Source organism: Garra rufa, chromosome 25 (genome assembly GCF_049309525.1).
Source record: "Garra rufa chromosome 25, GarRuf1.0, whole genome shotgun sequence".
Taxonomy (NCBI): domain Eukaryota; kingdom Metazoa; phylum Chordata; class Actinopteri; order Cypriniformes; family Cyprinidae; genus Garra; species Garra rufa.
The window spans coordinates 8,455,459-8,473,985 of record NC_133385.1 but is presented as its reverse complement, the minus strand read 5'-3'; the positions used below and the strand labels follow the sequence as shown (position 1 = coordinate 8,473,985).

Here is an 18,527-nt window from a genome sequence, read left to right as displayed (position 1 = left end):
TATTATTTATTTATTATTTCGATTTTTTTATTTATATATTCATATAATAATTAATATGTGTGTGTGTGTGTGTGTGTGTGTGTGTGTGTATATATATATATATATATATATATATATATATATATATATAAAATGAGAATGAGATGCCTTTACTTAAATAATATAAATAAAAGTAGTTAATTAATACATTTACACATTTATTTTAAAATATAATATACTATATTTTATTGACATTTATATTTACGTAAATCTATCTATCTATCTATCTATCTATAATATTAATATATATAATAATAATATTATTTTATTTTATTATTTGTATTATTTACGTATACATATACACATATAATTAAATTTTTATAAAAATAATCTAAAATTGTAAATTAATACATGTAGACATTCTTAAAACTAAGCATTAATTTAATTGCATTATATTATTTATGTATAATTTTAATGTATGTGTGAATAATAGAAATAAAATATTAAAATGAATTAAATGCCTTCACATTAATAATAGAAATAAAATAGTTAATTAATACATTTTAAAATTTATAAAAAATATTCTTTACTTTTACTGATATTCTTTACATATAAATAAATGCATATACACAATTACTTTATTATATATACACACATATATAATAAAACAGTAAATTAAAAATTTTGCAATGTAGAAAAACTAATTTAATTGTATCATTATTTACACATGTGTAAGTAATATAAATAAAATAGTAAATTAATACTTTTAGATTTATATATAAAAAAACAACAACATGTTTTATGCATTACTATCTTATTGTTTTTGCAAACCAAAGCACGAAGTGGAATAATTTTCTGCCCACAGCATGCCACAAGTGTTTCTATAAACCTTAAGCTTTACTCAACCCAGAACATTCCTTTAACCCTAATGAATTTCAGACGAGGTCAAAATGAGCAGAAGACGAGATTCATTAGTGCCAGACACACTTTTCGCACCCAGACACCCAAAACAGCAGTGCTGACCAGATGCTATTAATGAACACAGAGCACACAGATTCCAGATTCATTACGTCAGAAATGTACTGTACGAACCCAGAAAACCATTCCTCGGTTCCCCCGAAAACCTGGCCGTCAACCTCCCCAGAAAGACTCTTCTGACAGCGATCTCTCCATGAGCTTATTTACCATTCTGAAGCCAAACGCTCCCATGAAAGATCCTTTTCAAACTTGTTAGCAGCCAGACAAACAGTCAGTCAGGCTGAACGCTCACAACAGAGCTGATAAACCCTGATGTAGAATCACTGACTCAGCCAAGCCTGACATTGCCTGTGAGAAAAGCTCATTGTCGACTCCAAATCCACACAACATGCTCCGTATTTCAAGCGTTGTTCTACAAGAGGAAACGCAAAGACAAACTCGTGCACGCTTTAATATTTCAAGCACAATACGAGGCCTTGAGCAGATTCTACAAGACATTATTTGGATCGTTCTTGGGGGCTTTTTTACATGTTTGAATTCGGGGTAATTATTTTTTAATTAAGCTTTGAATGAACCAGATTTCTCAAACAGGACGTTCGCTGAAAATTAGGCCATTTGGTGCCACAGAGATCTGCGCGTGCAAAGTCCAGCAGGGATTTGAGTTTATACGAGCTCTCGTTCAACACCCAACACATTTAGTGTGAGTTTATCAAAAATGTTGTGATTAATTGCAGTAACCATTCTAGTGTAAAAGCATCTCATTATTGCATATATATATTATATTAATTTATTACTAATGATATATTACTGTACATATGCTTTTACACTAGAATATATATATATATATTAATACATTTACATTTTAATTTATATTTATGTAAAAACATCTAATTATATATATATATATATATATATATATATATATATATATATATATATATATATATATATATATAATTAATGTATTTCTTATTTATTAATATAATTATATTAATAAATAAGAAATACATTAATTATATATATATATATATATATATATATATATATATATATATATATATATATATATATATATATAATTAATGTATTTCTTATTTATTAATATAATTATATATATATTATGTTGTATAAACATCTAATTAATTGCATATATATATGTACATATGCACATATATGTACAAGTTTATTTATATTTATGTAAAAACATCTAATTAATTATGTGTGTGTGTGTGTGTGTGTGTGTGTGTGTGTGTATAAGATAATAAAATGTATTAATTTACAATGTAATTTTCAGTTATGTAAAACATCTCATTAATTGTATTATATAAAATTATGTATTGTAATATTTTATATTTGTATAAATGTAAAGGTTTGCTTTTTTATTTTATGTATTTTAATATTTAATAGATAATAGTCTTTTTAATTTTGAGGTTTGCTGACATTTGTTTTTAATGTTTACTGCTTCAACATGACTTTAAACTGTATTGTCTGCAAAATTGCAGAATTTGCAATCTTCATAAGAAATGAACAATATACTGATAATTGAATGTATTGGTCTCATTATACTGACAAACTGAATTATCTGAAGTTTGTCAATATAACGTCTGTCAGTATATGAAGCATCTCATTTCACTAAGAATTTACAAAAAATACAAATATACATTTTTGTGCTCTATTCATTGAAAGCGGCTAAGATTTCGTGGATGTTACCTGGTTGAGACGGAGTATCGTTCCCGCAGGTGTTTGCATGGCACTCCAGCCACTGTGATGTTTTTAATGTCATCCTTCTGAATGCCCAGGTTCGAGCCCTTAATAGTAACAGCTATTCCTCCTTTCAGCGGCCCGAATCTCGGCGTGATCTGCAATTCATTACAAAAACACCCGAACCATAATCCATTCTGATTAAAAAAAACACAAAGCTGACCAATCTCACTAGAACAACAATAAAAGACAACGTTTTCTAAATGAGAGAATGTATTCCCGACAGCAATTCAGCCATGTGAATAGAACATGACCTGAGGTTTCTATTGATTTTTACTCAAACAATTTGTGAAAACGGGAACGAAGAATGAGAAATGTTATAAATTATTGCTTGAACTTTCTGTGCTGTGTTTTGAGTATTGAGGATTGTCAAAATCAACATTATTTTAGAAAACGTTTGATGAGTTTTAGGGTTATTGGCTTGTTTCGGCTCATCGGCGAGACTCACGTCAGTGATCTGGGGGTCGGGACACTCCTCCGGCTCTTTAGAGGCACAGAGCTGGTCGTACACACACGAGCTGGTCTGCGTGCACCACACACACTGGTATTTAGGGTCGGCGTTCTTACACAGGCTGCAGTCTTCACGTCCCAGAGAGCAGTTATACAGAGTGACTGAAACACACAAACACAAAGTCAAACCACCACAGGAACTTGCTGAGGTATTTTCAAAAAGTTTTAAAGGTAAAGTCAAATCTTTTGAATGAATCAATGGATCTGATTCACAAAACCAGTCTAAATTTGATGTCATTGTTTACTCATGTTGGTTCAAACATATAGCGATCACTTTTTTTGCTTAAATAATATAATAAGTAAATAATATAGTAAAATAAATAATCTAAAGAACTAAGTAAGTACATAATATAAATAAATAATTAAACTTGTGCACTGTTGTCAAGTCTTCTAACATTATTCAATGGCTCTGGGTGAGAAACAACTGAATTAAGGTTATAATATGAGAAGTTTTTAAGCTCGATTTGTGAACAAATCATTTTTTTGGATCAAATCTTTTCTATGAATCAATGGATCTGATTCACAAAACCAGTCTAAATCAGTCTAAATTTCTGTCATCTGTCAACATTTTTCAATAGCTTTGGGTGAAAATTAACAGAATTTGTATGAAATGAGAAGAATATGAGTAAATAAATAAATAAATAATCAATATAGTCAAGTCTTCTAATGTTACTCAATGGCTCTGTGAATCAAATCTTTGCAATGAATCAATTGATCTGATTCACAACCAGTCTAAACCAGTCTAAATTTCGGTCATCTGTCAATGTTATTCAATGGTTTTGGGTGAGAAACAATTGAATTTAGGTTATAATATAAAGTTTTTAAGCTCGAATCATTCTTTTGAATCAAATCTTTTCAATTAATCAATGGATCCGATTTACAAAACCAGTCTAAATTTCTGACATCTGTCAGTGTTATTCAATGGCTTTGGGTGAGAAACTCAATTTAAGTTGGTATTTGAGAAGTTTTTAAGCTCAGTTTGTGAACCAATCATTCTTTTGAGTCAAATCTTTTCAGTGAATCAATGGATCTGATTCACAAAACCAGTCTAAATCAGTCTAAATTTCTGTCATCTGTCAACATTTTTCAATAGCTTTGGGTGAAAATTAACAGAATTTGTATGAAATGAGAAGAATATGAGTAAATAAATAAATAATCAATATAGTCAAGTCTTCTAATGTTACTCAATGGCTCTGTGAATCAAATCTTTGCAATGAATCAATGGATCTGATTCACAACCAGTCTAAACCAGTCTAAATTTCGGTCATCTGTCAATGTTATTCAATGGTTTTGGGTGAGAAACAATTGAATTTAGGTTATAATATAAAGTTTTTAAGCTCGAATCATTCTTTTGAATCAAATCTTTTCAATTAATCAATGGATCCGATTTACAAAACCAGTCTAAATTTCTGACATCTGTCAGTGTTATTCAATGGCTTTGGGTGAGAAACTTAATTTAAGTTGGTATTTGAGAAGTTTTTAAGCTCGATTTGTGAACCAATCATTCTTTTGAGTCAAATCTGTTCAAATAATCAATGGATCTGATTCACAAAACCAGTCTAAATCTGTCAACATTTTTCAATAGCCTTTGGGTGAGAAACAGAATTTGTATAATATGAGAAGAATATGAGTAAATAAATAATCAATATAGTCAAGTCTTCTAATGTTATTCAATGGTTTTGGGTGAGAAACAACTGAATTTAGGTTATGATATAAGAAATTTTTAAGCCTGATTTGTGAACGAATCATTATTTTGGTTCAAATCTTTTGAATGAATCAATGGATCTGATTCACAAATCCATTCTTAATCTTCTGTCATTGTTTACTCATATTGGTTCAAACCTGTAGCGTTTTGTTTTCCACTTTCAAGACCTTTTTGATTAAATATTACACGTAAATATATAATAAAATAATATAATATAAAGGAAGTAAATAAATAAATAATACAACTAAACAACTGAACTCTGAACTATAGTCAAGTGTTCTTACGTTATTCATAACAAATCATTATTTTGGTTCAAATCTTTTGAAAGAATCAATGGATCTGATTCACAAAACCAGTCTAAATTTTTTTGTCAATGTTTACTAATGTTGGTTCAAACCTGTAACGATCACATTAAAGACTTTTTTTGCTGAAATATAATAATAAGCTCAACAGTATAAAGGAATAAATAAGTAAATAATATAAATAAAAAATTAAACTTGTGCGCTATTGTCAAGGCTTCTAACGTCGTTCAATGGCCTTGGGTGAGAAAAAAAAATGAATTTAAGTTGGTATTTCAGATATTTTTTTAACTCAGTCCGTAAAAGAATCATTCTTTTGAGTCAAATCTTATCAACGAATCAATGAATCTGATTCACAAAGTCTAAATTTCTGTCGTATACCAACATTATTCAATGGGTTTGGGTGAAAAACAACTTAATTTAAGTATGATATGAGAAGAATATGAGAAGTTTTTAGGCTTGAATCATTTATGAACGAATCAATGGATGTGATTCATAAAACAAGTCTAAATTTTTTTTTTTAACTCAATTTGTGAACGAATCATTCTTTTGAGTCAAATCTTTTGAATAAATCAATGTATCTGATTCACCAAACCAGTCTAAATTTCCGTCATTGTTTACTCATGTCAGTTCAAACCTGTTTTAGGCTTAAATTATATGAAGTAAATAATATATATTTAATAAAACACATTATACAAGTAAATAAATAATTAAATAATATATCATTTATTTGCACAAAATGTAAGTCTTTGAAAGCCATTTAACGGTTTTGCCTAAGAAATGACTGAATTTGAGTTCACTTATATTCAGATGTAGTAAAGCCCAATATGTGAAAACCATTCAATGGCGTTGAGTGAGAAACAACTGAATTTAAGTTACGAATGAATCATTCTTTTGAATCAAATCAGTGGATCTGATTCACAAAACTAGTCCAAATGATCGTTCACATCTCAAACTGATTCATTTCCAGTTCACTGAGTCACTGAGTTTAACATGAGAATCAGGTTATTTGATTCTTTAATGGTTAACAGTTCACGAGAGGAGAAGATTATTAGTAAAAATGTCTTACATTTTTGATCAGTTCATAACAAAACTATTGAATGACTTCAGAAGACTTGGAATATAGTGGATGAATCATATGGAATGATTTCATGAAACATTTACGCTTAAAAACATCCGCCCTCATTCTATTTAACTCTACTGCAAGAGCAACCAGCACATTCTTCAAAATATCTTCTTTTATGTTCTACAGAAAAAAAGAGTGATACGGGTCTGAGGGTGCGTAAATAATGAAAAGTGAGAGTGATTACCGCTAAGACTGCTGTCGATCTTCTTTCCCGTGTATTTGTCTCTTACATGAAACAGAACGTTGGTCTCATGAACTTTATCAAAGGAAAACTGGAAGAGACAGATCAGAGGGTGAGTCAGACATGCTTTCAGGAGTGTCTCATTTGGACATAAGCTCATCTTAGGTAAAAAATATTCCTCTCTGTATCCACAGGCAGTTTGGCAGGAAGTCAAAAAGCAGCCGAACGGTGCTTGCTGCTCTCTCCGCTCAACACCTACGGTTCTCTCCTCCACAAACACTACAGGCTGGAGACCTTCCAACAGGGGGAGCTATAAACTCCCAGAAGAGCTAATGAAATGTAGGTAGGTGTCTCTTTATGCTGCGTATCATTTAGTAAGAGCTTTTTATAAAAAAAGATTTACAGTAGAGGAACAACAGTCTGCCTGGGGCAACGTGTGTGTCGAGAGAGAAACAGACTCGGAGTGTGTGTGAGAAACTAACCACATATCCGCTGAAAGAGTAGAAGGGTCCCGGCTCTGTCTTGACATCTTCCTCAAACTTCATCAGCTCTGTTCCGATGGTGAAATCACGGCCCTGAGGTGTCACAATTCAGAAAACATCAACAAAAATGCTTTTGCCACATTTATTCACAGGTACGAGGAAAGGAAATGATGGAGGGTGGATTTGGGCAGATTTGTTCAGAGGAAACTGAATTGTGATTTATAATGGATTATGAATGCATTATAAGTGCACTGGAAAAAAAAACATTTTGTCAATTAGTATTTTTCTCTTGCTGTCCAGAAAATATCTAACATCTAAACCTCCTTTAAAACAAGACTGATTACAAAATCATTGTAAAGCAATTTTTTTAAAGGAACACTCCACTTTTTTTGGAAATAGGCTCATTCTCCAACTCCCCCCCGAGTTAATAAGTTGAGTTTTACAGTTTTGAAATCCATTCAGCCGTTCTCCTGTTCTGGCGATATCACTTTTAGCATAGCTTAGCATAGATCATTGAATCCTATTAGACCAATAGCATTGTGTTCAAAAATGACCAACGAGTTTCCATATTTGTCCTATTTAAAACTTGACTCTTCTGTAGTTGTATCGTGTACTAAGACCGGTGGAAATGCAAAGCTGCGAGTTTCTAGGCTGATAAGATTAGGAACTACACTCCCATTCCGGCGTAATAGTCAAGGAAGTTTGCTGCCGTAATATGGCCGAAGCAGGCGCAGTAATACCACGCAGCACATGTGCAAATGCTAAACTAGCTGGGAACTCATTTCTGATAATACTGCGCCTGCTTCGGCCATATTACGGCAGCAAACTTCCTTGACTATTATATAACTGAAACTATGACTATATACATAAACAATTTGTCAGTCTTACAGTTTAGGAGCAACTGATTATATAAATAAAATGTCTGTATTATTTTAAAAAGGCTTGTACTAAATATAAGTATTAATATATGATTAGTAAGGGATAATGTACAGGCAGCCGGTAGTTATCGCAGAAATAAGCCCCGACAGTGTGATCAGTATCAGATTGTATCACACTGAAGGGGCTTATTTCTGCGATAACTACCGGCAGCCTGTACATTATCCCGCTTATTACACGGCTACTTGCCACATAAGGAAAAAAACTGGACATGAATATGAATTTGAAACCTTTTATTGGCATATTTGTTTTAAATTAACATTTTTATCCTTCCGCGAAACGATGTAGTACCACGTGACTAACATTCAAACTATGTAAGTTAGTAAGACAATTTAAATAGATTAATGCCGAAATTTTCCATTGTTAATTGTGGTTGTCCAGTGTTTGTCACAAGATGGCGCCAAACGGTAATCTTTGTTGGCACGGAGGGATTTTAAACATACAAGTAGTACCGGCTATGCGTTATTACTTTGGAGCGGTGATTATTTGAAAAGAATGAACCTGCAAATGTCTCAACTGACCAATCAGAATCAAGCATTCCAAAGAGCCGTGTAATAATATTATTTAATATCTTATTTAATTTATATTCTTTAAATGTAATGTAATGATATTAAATAATTAATACTATAAGCATAAATGAATGTACATATGAATACATGCTTATACTATAATAGATTGTCACATTTCACGTCTGTTTTTGATCTTTGGTTTTTCCCATTGTCTCCCCCTGTCATTTTGTGATCATTTGGTTTAGTCCTCGTTTGTGTAATCACCGTCACCTGTGTTTAATTATGAGTTACCCTTTATAAGTCTGTCTTTGAGTTCAGTGTATTGTCGGTCCTTAACGTTGTTAGATGTGTGTGAAAGCTCTCAGTGTTCCTGCCTTGTTCCTCTTGAAGATTTATATTAAATATATTGTTTGTTTGAATATCGTCTTTCGTCTCGTTCTACACCGCTCATTACATAGATATTATTTAATATCTTATTTAATTTATATTATATTGTATTATATTACATTATTTATATACTAATATATCATATACTACTAATCATATATTAATACTTATATTTAGTACAAGCCTTTTTAAAATAATACAGACATTTTATATATACACCCATACACACACACACACACACACACACACACACACACACACACACACACACACACACACACACACACACTAAACATATTAAATATTTTTGATAATTTATATAATTTTACATTATTTTACTAAATATTGTCATTATAATATTATATAATAACATTATTGAAATGTTTTAGATATTTTATATAATTTTCAGATTTGTTGAAGTTAAATTTTTTATTGGCAATAATTTCTGTTACAGTGTTTTTGTTTTTTAAGAATGAATTTCCTAATTAATATTAACAATAACAAAAACTATAATAATAATAATAAACTATTTGCCAAAGGATATAATCTCGGAAAACAATCTTAACATCTTAAGCTTATATTTAATAATGTAAATGTAATGAATAAGTCAATAAATATTTCATTATTATATTATATATTAATATGTATTATATTATATTACATTACAGTATATTATATTGTTATTAAAATTATGAATAATATATATTTGTGTGTATATTATACAATATTTCAATATTACATATTACATATTTAAGTGAATTTATTATTAGTGAATAATTAGATTATTTAATAAACAAATGCACAGTTTATTCAATCAACTTAAACAGCCCTACTTAATATATTTCACAACAGTGTCTGAAAACAAGGCCTCGGTATTGATTTAATGACTTTGAATGACTTTGTGACCTGAAGAATGACATTGAATGTGAAAAGGAAGAACAGAAACAGAACTCACCTTGTACGGGTCCAGATTGATGCCCTCGAAACTGATCCGGGTTTTGTATCCGACCGGAATGAGGATGGGATCTGGATTCTCAAAGCGTGGACAACTCTTGTTCTAGAACACAGAGAAGATGGAGAACTCAGGAAAGTTGAATCTGCTGAAGTCCACACTAATCTGCGGCAATTTTCTGAGCGATTTTTAATTTACATCCCACATAAATTAATGAACAGCCATTGAAACTGAAAAACTCATTAACGGTGATGACGTGCATGAATAAAACAGTTTATTTACAGCTGAAATGTAATATATCCTCACTGACATTGGTGACTGTGTCTAATTGCATAATTGCATATAATCCATTTTTTCCAGCCATTTTGCTGATTCAGCTAATGTGTTTTGCATTAAAACTTTCTGAGCAAAGTCATTTACTCTGTGTCCATTTCATCAGCCATGTGTGGCTGTTCCAGGAAATATCAAAGAGTGTGAAGGCCATTTCTGAAATTGCTGGCACTGGATATCGATAACGATTCAGCTGTATGCTTCGAGAAATGGTTTTAAGAAAATAAATAAATTAAACATCTGGACCAGTTGGATCTGGTGTTTGAAGAGGAGAACCACGTGAAACTAATCAAAGTGGCTCAAATCAATGGCGCTGATAGCAGACATACATCACCGAGACGTTTACTCGATTTGTGCTTTTTCATACATGTCATTTTCAGCACATTTCCTCATCTGCAATACTGCACTAAACACTCTTCGTCGAATGTTAGAACGACATTCAGAAGATATTTTTATTTGCCTAACACACATTCTTGAAATCAAAGTAATAGTGCACCCAAAAATGAAAAATTGCTGAGAATGTATTCTCCCTCAGGCAATCCAACATGTAGATGAGTTTGTTTATTCATCAGAGCAGATTTGGAGAAATGTAGCATCACATCACTTACTCACCAATGGATCCTTGCAGTGAATGGGTGCCGTCAGAATGAGAGTCCAAACAGCTGATAAAAACATCACAATAATCCACACCACACCAGTCCATCAATTAACATCTTGTGAAGTGAAAAGCTGCATTTTTGTAACAAACAAATCCATCAGTAATGCGTTTTAAAGTTAAACCGTCGCTTTTGGCCAAAACACGAGATCATAATCCTCCAGTGAAATAGTCCATCCATTTGTTAAGGACTGTTTTGGACTGGTTTTGTTTGTAAACGGTGCTTGATCTGTGCATATTTCTGATGACTTAGACTATTGCCTTATATTTTAGCCATCTTAATGATGCACTTGTTTCTTACAAACATGCAGATTTCCACTTCTTAAGACGTTAATTGATGTACTGGAGTGGTGTGGATTACTTGTGGATTATTTGGATGTTTTTATCAGCTGTTTGGATTCTGACAGCACCCATTCCCTGCAGAGGATCCTTTGGTGAGCAAGTGACATAATGCTACATTTCTCCAAATCAGATTGAGAAACAAACTTATCTACATCTTGGACGGCCTGAGGTTGAGTACATTTTTAGCAAATAATCGTCTTTTTAGGTGAACCATTCCTTTTAAATATGACAGCGTTTTAGTGCATTTTAATGTTAAAAAATAAAACAAAAATTAAATTTGATGAGATTAAAGTTGTAATATTTTGAGAATAAAATTGAAATTATGAGAATAAAGTTGAAATATTTAGACAATAACATTTAAATTATAAGAATAAAGTCAAATGTTTCGAGAATAAAGTCAAATGTTTCGAGAATAAAGTCGAAAATTTCACAATAACGTTGAAATTATGAGAATGAAGTCAAAATGTTTCGAGAATCAAGTCAAAATTACGAGAATAAAGTCGAAACATTTTCAGAATGAAGTCAAAATTACAAGAATAAAGTCGAAATATTTCACAATAATGTTGAAATTATGAGAATGAAGTCAAAATGTTTCGCCGTCTGGTGTGCAGAGCTTAATTGTTAATTAATCAGAGAATACTGGAATAAATTAGAGAAAAATTTACTTTGTAAAATATACAGTACCAGCCAAAATGTTTTGGACAGTAAGATTTTTAATGTTTTTTTCTGCTTACCAAGCCTGCATTTATTTGATCCAAAATACAGTAAAAACAGTAATATTATGAAATATGTTTACCATTCAAAATAACTGTTTTCTATTTGAATAGATTATAAAATGTAATTTATTCCTGTGACCTCCTTTTACTCATTAAAAACATTTATTATTATTATTTGAAAGCATTATAATTTATTCAGGTTTCTTTGATAAATAGAAAGTTCAGAAGAACAGCCTTTATCTGAAATAGAAATATTTTCTAACATTATAAATGTCTTTATCATCACCTTGGTTCAATTTAAAGCATTCTTGCTAAATAAAAGTATTAATTCCCCCACCAAAAAAAAAACAACCAAAGCATTTGTATGGTATAGTGCATGATGTTACAAAAGCTTTTTATTTCAGATAAATGATGATAATATTATTAATAAAAATAATAAATGTTTCTTGAACAGCAAATCTTAGATAAAATATTAGAAATATTAGAATGATTTCAGAAGGATCATGTGACACTGAAGACTGGAGTAATGATGCTAAAAATTCAGCTTTGATCACAGAAATAAATTACATTTTGCATATATTCAACTCGAAAGCAGTTATTTTAAATTGTAAAAATATTTCACAAATATTACTGCTTTTGCTGTATTTTTACAGATTTATTTAAGTAACAGCATATCAGGGGCATTTCCTCTGAGGAGGCAAGAAAGGCAACATCTCACCTCCCCTGAGCCCATCGAGTTTTAACAGACTCCCTAAAGCGTGCCGTGAGTTTTTTGGGGGGTAATTGATAATGAATGGGGAAAAGTCACGTGACAGTGGGCAATTCCTCCATCGCGATATGATTGGTTATGTTCAGCTGTGATTGGTTCATGCAATAAATCCCGCCTCTTGTGTTTGCAAATCAGTCTGAATAAACTGATATAACGGTGTTAATGGGAACACTACTTTAAAACAATAATTAAACAACTCGCACACAAAGATATAACCACTCTGTTACATCAAAATAAGACTTAAATGGCCTAAAAACATGATCTGTGGAAGTTTTTAGTGAGTAATCTACCTGGCGAAATTTAAAGTAAATCTTAGTGTTTGATAAGCTTTGATGACTGATGACCCAAAAAGTTAAAAACAGTTAAAAGTTAACTACTAAAAAGAATAGCTGAACATTTTAGTAATTTCCGATCCTTTTTTCTGGTAGTGTATGTATAGTAAGTGAAGCGTGTAATAGATGGTATCACTGCTAAAAAGGAAGAAAATGGTGCATGTGAGCTCATTTGATTCTCTGTTCAGTACCTGTCTGTGTTTGATTATATTGGCTCCGGTTTCTGCATCGCTCAGATCCGTGCATGTGTGCGCCGCAATGTTCCACTGACATCCCCAAGCGCTGCTCACACAGGAAGTGCATCTGCGGAGAAACACGCGGAGCGATTAAAGCAGAGGACGGCAGAGGTTTTTAAATCAGAGTTCTAGTTAAATTTTTCATCAGTGTGTAAATGTTTGGAGTAAAAGCATATAGGTCTGGTGTACTTCAAATAATACCCATTCATCAGCAATGTCCCAGAGCTCTTAAAAAACACAAGGAGAAGGGGGGAAAAAAAAGAGATGAGAGATCGACTTTCATGTGTGATGAATGAATGAGAAACGAAAGCAATTTCCTGTTCTTGGAGGGAAAAAAAAAAAACGTAAGCAAGTCTCTATAGAAGCAAATTCAATTCCAGCTTCAGTGATGCATTACAATTTATGAGTAAACCTCATCGTTACAGATGCTCGTATTCATTATACACACAGTGGTGTCAGCATAAAGCGGGGACACACACTCGCTGACAATAGGAGCCCAGACAGCAAACGTACGGTGTATTTTCTGCTTTCCGGACTGCCGCTGCACAGTTGTAGAACTTGTACTCGCTGGAGGCCACCTTCACACTGCCGTTCACAAAGATGTGGACCGGAACGGCCACGAAATCTACAAGGAAACGCACAGAGAGGGTCAGGAGAAGGTTAGCCAATCACAGCAAAGGTCATCAACATCAATGTCTTAAAGATACAGCAGCAAAACAATCTTAAAGGACAGTAAGAGACTGTTTTTGTTGCAAGAAACCCTGATGAACATTTTAAGTGGACTTGAAAGGACCAAAGACTGAAATTAAAGTCATAAGGAGTTGAGTTGGATCAGTCCAGTTGTTTAACTGAATCAAGTGAACGACTCGTTTACAAATTACACAGCTCCAGTTTTCAAGTTAACAGCTACATGGAGCAGAAGATAACACAATCACCTTTTTGGTGATTTTTTTGCCCTTTTAGTAGCTTGACAGATGTGGTCAATATGAACTGCTGGAAACTGGTGTGAAATTTCTACATTTGGGTTTCACAATAGTAATAGGTTTGAAATAATGTGAGAATTAAAATAAAATAAATGGTAAAAGCTATTAAATATTAAAAAGCATTTTATTTTAATATTTGTAACAATTTTAGTTTTTATACATGATACAATTATAAAAATAAAAAACTAAATAAAATAGTTTATTACAAATTAAAAAAAATAAAATTTAAATATTTTATTTTTAATTTCTTTAATTATTTAATTTAGACTATCATTTTAAACCCTAATAATAATAATAATAATAATAATAATAATAATAATAGTTTACAAATAAATGAATAAAATATTTAAATGTAAAAACAGTAAGTAAAATATTAAAAATTATTATTATGAACAATACACTATTGCTTTTATTAATGGTATTATTATTAATAATAATATTAATAATAGTTTTTGCTTTAAAAAATGAACAAATCAAAAAAAGTAATTCTAAAAATAATAAGATAAATATAGAAAATGATTTAGTACGAAAAATACATAGCTTTTATTAATAGTATTAATGTTAAAACATGTATTATTTGTTCAAAATACAAATTATAGTATAACATCTTGAATTACTAATTTATTTTTTAAATTTAAACAATTGCTTTAAATGGAACATTTTATAATAATAATAATAATAATAATAATAATAATAATAATAATAGTTCTTGATTTAAAAAATGAATGAATAAAATTTAAAATTTAAATAAATAAAAAAATAGAATAGAATAAAATAAACAAAAACATATGTAAACATAAAAATAAGACAAATATTATTAAATCAAGATTATTCCTCTTGAATTACTAATTATATTTTTTTTATTTAAACTATTGCTTTAAATCTCATATTATTCTGGATCATTTTTAAGAACTGGACTGCTACATAATAATAATAATAATAATAATAATAATAATAATAATAATAATAATAAGTTTTAAAAAATTAATAAAAATTTAAAAATAATTTTTTTATTTATTTGAACAATTTAATAAAAACATATGAACTGTAGCCACATAATAAATAAAATAATAATAATAAAATAAAATATTTAATATTGATTAATAATTTAATTTAATAATCAAATTAATGTAGTAATTATTTATCAAATAATTTTATGTAAATTGTAATTAAACAAATTCTAAATAATACAAAATGACAAGCTTTCAGGCACAGGTAGCCCTTCATTAGGCCTAGGGTACTTATAAACAGCACATTCAGTAACAGTCCCACAAACACATATGGCGTGTCCCATGTTGTGGCGTACCGTGGTGCGCAGGTGTCGGTGGTATAAGATGCTGTTCAGGTAAGCGGCAACTGATCCGGCCGTCAACCATCCTGGCGTTGCTCTGATAAGAGCCGAAGGCGCAGTGGATACGGTCTGAATCTCTTAGGATCGGCAGCGCTCGGACGTTTATCTCAACCTGAGGGACATTTTACAAACTTTGAACTCACACTTGTGATGATTTGAAAGAAAAGAGCAAATCCCAAATCTTTGAATCTATTACATTTAGGAGGAGATGACTGATTTGGGTTTGTTCAAAGTAACATTTCCAAACTGTCTGAATAATTGTTAAGATCTCATAAGAATGTTCTTGAACAAATACCAACTTTTAAACATTTCACTCAATAAAACAGCAAGGAGCGCCCTCCTAATACACAATCAGAGAGCGTACTGCATTGAAGCGCAAAACACGACGGCAGCACCTTTACAACAGCATTCTAAACACGCCATCAGCGCCCATTGTGTTTTCACCGTCTGTTCACCAATATGGCCTCATTGTGTGGGAGTCATGCTCAGCTTTTCTCATAATCAGCGCTGAGCAGTCTGGTTTAAAAATAAGACTCTGGTAATTGTGTCCGCGACACTCAGGCTGGTACCTGCTGGGACTTCAAGCAGCTGAGATTCGGCGGGTGGAAAGAGACGATTTTCACACACTGTTGGCTCGGACTCCACAGCCAACCGTTCTTTTCCTCCGCGCGGCTGCACTCCGATCTCCTGGTGCATCTACGCAATCAATAACGCATTAGAACATAACACTTCTCATGCAATTACATACAACAATATTACAATACAACACTCATGATCAGGGAAAACATGTTGATGGAGTCTTTACACAGCAATTTTTTTTGTTCGGTAAATGATGCAATAAAAATAATACAAAATATAGCTGCAAGCAGCAATTACGGGGCCAAGTACTCAAAGGGGAAAATGAGGAGCTAAGGATGGCAGGAATAGCAGACCAACTGCAACAATAAGTAAAAAAAAGCCATTTTAGGATGATTTTAGTCAAAACGACAGAAAAATGATGTAGAACGCCTACTGATATGATTTAATGGCTTATTAGGTTTGACCAACAGGTGGCGCTGTTATCAAATCGATGTGGTGTGTTTAGTGTGAGGTGACAAACGTACACACAAAGTTTGTTGTCATTCTGTCAAAGTTTTCCAAAGATAAAGCCTCAGAGCCATTTTCACATCAAGCCTAAAATTTATAGAGACGCTGTACGAAAACGGTTTCATCTATCGACATGAAATCCATAACATTTTGTCAGCACAGTCTGAAGATGATCTGACTCAATTTTGGTGAAAATCGGACGAACGGTCTAGGACTAGTTCGAAAAAGTAGGTTTTCAACATAAATCAAAATGGCGGACAGGAAGTTTGGCCAACTGTGGCATAATTGGTATCTATGTTGTCGGCATGACCCAAGGAATATTTTGGGACCAGTTTCATTACAATAGGCTAATGCTATCTACAGTTATTAGCATTTTTGTTCATTTTAAAACTAATGGTTAATGAATGCTTCATTACTCTTGATCAGTGTACGGTGGTAATGCCACATACCGAATTTGGTGCAAATATCTCAAAGCTTTGCAGAGATACAGCTTCCGATGCGCTTTGGCATCTTACCTGCAAATTCGTTGATGCGTTAAATGAAAACGGTTTCGAATATCGAAATGAAATCCATAACTTTTTGTCAGCATGGTCTGAAGATGATCCGAGTCAAATTTAGTGAAAATCCGACTAACGGTCTAGGAGGAGTTCGAAAAAGTAGGTTTTGTACATTAATCAAAATGGCGAACTGGAAGTTAGGCCAATTTTGGCATAATTGGTATCAATGTTCTCGGCCTGACCCAAGGAATATTTTGAGATCACTTTTATAACAATAAGCCATTTTTTTCAGAAGTTATTAGCATTTTTCGAAATTTCGTTATAACTTTTGACCACAAGGTGGCGCTGGCCCCAAAATTTGTATGTACATTCAGGGCATGGTGCCGAACATTTTTGTAATTATTGTCGAAACGATACGTTAATCCGTTCTCAAGATACAGCATTTTAAAGCTAAATTCAAAATGGCCGACACCCAAAATGGCTGACATGGGAAAATTGGATATGGGTCGACTCGGCATGCTCCTCCGAATCTAACAAGACCAGTTTTGAGACTTTTGGTCAAACCACTGAGAAGTTATAAGCAAAAATAGCCATTTTTCATATCTCCTGACCACTAGGTGGCACTGTGACGAAACACTGCAGGTAGCCTCAGGTCATGCTTGTTATAACACACACCAAGTTTGGTCTCAATACTCCAAAGCGTTGCCGAGATATGGCCTCACTTCCGTTTTTGAACGCTTTTCTTAGAATTAATTAGCGCGTTATTCGAGAACGGTTTGTCCAATCAACTTGAATTCCATAACTTTTTGCCTGCATGGTCTGAAGATGATCTGAGCCAATTTTGGTGAAAATCAGACAAACCGTCTAGGACGAGTTCGAAAAAGTAGGTTTTACAAACAATTAATTATAGAAAAAAAACTAATCCTTACAACTTGAAATTTGGTGTTCATTCGACTCAGCATGACCCAAGGATTCAGAGAGAATTGGAATTTAGATTTTATGGCTTACGGTTCAAAAGTTATCAGCAAAAAGAAAGTGAAAGTTTGGACAAGTGGTGGCGCTAGAGAGTTTTAGTTAGAGACTTCAAACTTGCTATGGTTAAACTTGAGACTGTCCTCTATCAGTGTGCGAAATTATACAACTTTCCCGCAAGCGGTTCTATGGGCTGCCATAGACTTGCGGCGGAAGAATAATAATAATAAGAAACAGAACGAAAACAATAGGTGCCTACGCACCTTCGGTGCTTGGCCCCTAATGACTCGTTTATACATACAATATTATACAGAAATATATTATTATGTAAATAGAACGTGTATAAATATATAAAATACATATAATAATTAAAACTTAAAATGTTTTAAAAAATATTATTTATTTATATATATATATATATATATATATATATATATATATATATATATATAT

The 18,527-nt window shown here is 32.0% G+C and overlaps 1 protein-coding gene across 1 annotated transcript in view; it reads right to left on the bottom strand.

Moving 5' to 3' along the window:
* Nucleotides 1-18,527, bottom strand: part of plxnb2b (plexin b2b) — a 52,243-nt gene that overhangs the window by 21,277 nt on the left and 12,439 nt on the right. Inside the window, exons 5-14 of the mRNA XM_073831555.1 lie at nucleotides 16,089-16,215; nucleotides 15,475-15,631; nucleotides 13,699-13,810; nucleotides 13,141-13,252; nucleotides 9,809-9,910; nucleotides 7,022-7,114; nucleotides 6,543-6,630; nucleotides 3,167-3,330; nucleotides 2,668-2,816; nucleotides 1,301-1,369 (exon numbers count right to left, since the gene is read on the bottom strand). Coding sequence (XP_073687656.1) covers nucleotides 1,301-1,369; nucleotides 2,668-2,816; nucleotides 3,167-3,330; nucleotides 6,543-6,630; nucleotides 7,022-7,114; nucleotides 9,809-9,910; nucleotides 13,141-13,252; nucleotides 13,699-13,810; nucleotides 15,475-15,631; nucleotides 16,089-16,215 — 1,173 coding nt within the window. The remainder of the gene's footprint in view (nucleotides 1-1,300; nucleotides 1,370-2,667; nucleotides 2,817-3,166; nucleotides 3,331-6,542; nucleotides 6,631-7,021; nucleotides 7,115-9,808; nucleotides 9,911-13,140; nucleotides 13,253-13,698; nucleotides 13,811-15,474; nucleotides 15,632-16,088; nucleotides 16,216-18,527) is intronic.